Raw genomic sequence first — 688 nt, 5'->3', positions numbered from 1 at the left:
AGCTCCCTCTACACTGTCCCCCATCAAACACACCCAGGGACAGGGACAGCACGGGGTTAGATACAGAGTAAAGCTCCCTCTACACTGTCCCTCATCAAACACTCCCAGGGACAGGGACAGCACGGGGTTAGATACAGAGTAAAGCTCCCTCTACCTTGTCCCCCATCAAACACTCCCAGGGACAGGGACAGCACGGGGTTAGATACAGAGTAAAGCTCCCTCTACACTGTCCCCCATCAAGCACTCCCAGGACAGGGAATGGAACAGGGTTAGATACAGAGTAAAGCTCCCTCTACACTGTCACCCATCAAACACTCCCAGGGACAGGGAATGGAACAGGGTTACATTCAAAGTAAAGCTCCCTCTACACCATTCCATCATCACTAAGTGCATGAATTCTGTTTTTTTGTGTACGTTTTGCTGGCGTTCTGCTGACCCCTGTCTGTTCTCATTCCTCAGTGGCTCCAAGTTCCCTGTGTTCAGTATGTCCTACAATCCGGCGGAGAACGCAGTGCTGTTGTGTACAGTAAGTACCCGAACACACCACAACTTCACTCAGTGCCTGAAGGCTTGTGGGACAGAGAGTTGTTGGGGAGCTCTTCGGAGGATTCCAGAGCTCCTGGCTCAAGGGAGGGGTGTAGGAGCTGGAGGGGGTTACAGAGATAGGGAGGGGTGTAGGGGGTGGAGG

At 52.9% G+C, this 688-nt stretch overlaps 1 protein-coding gene across 1 annotated transcript in view; it reads left to right on the top strand.

Annotated features, from left to right (window-relative positions):
- Positions 1 to 688, top strand: part of copa (COPI coat complex subunit alpha) — a 26,315-nt gene that overhangs the window by 6,790 nt on the left and 18,837 nt on the right. Inside the window, exon 8 of the mRNA XM_048620769.1 lies at positions 460 to 526. Within this exon, the coding sequence (XP_048476726.1) occupies positions 460 to 526 (67 nt within the window). The remainder of the gene's footprint in view (positions 1 to 459; positions 527 to 688) is intronic.

Source organism: Rhincodon typus, chromosome 48, assembly GCF_021869965.1.
Source record: "Rhincodon typus isolate 14 chromosome 48, sRhiTyp1.1, whole genome shotgun sequence".
Taxonomy (NCBI): domain Eukaryota; kingdom Metazoa; phylum Chordata; class Chondrichthyes; order Orectolobiformes; family Rhincodontidae; genus Rhincodon; species Rhincodon typus.
Note: the sequence above shows the minus strand (reverse complement) of the source record. Positions and strands in the feature narration are given on the sequence as shown.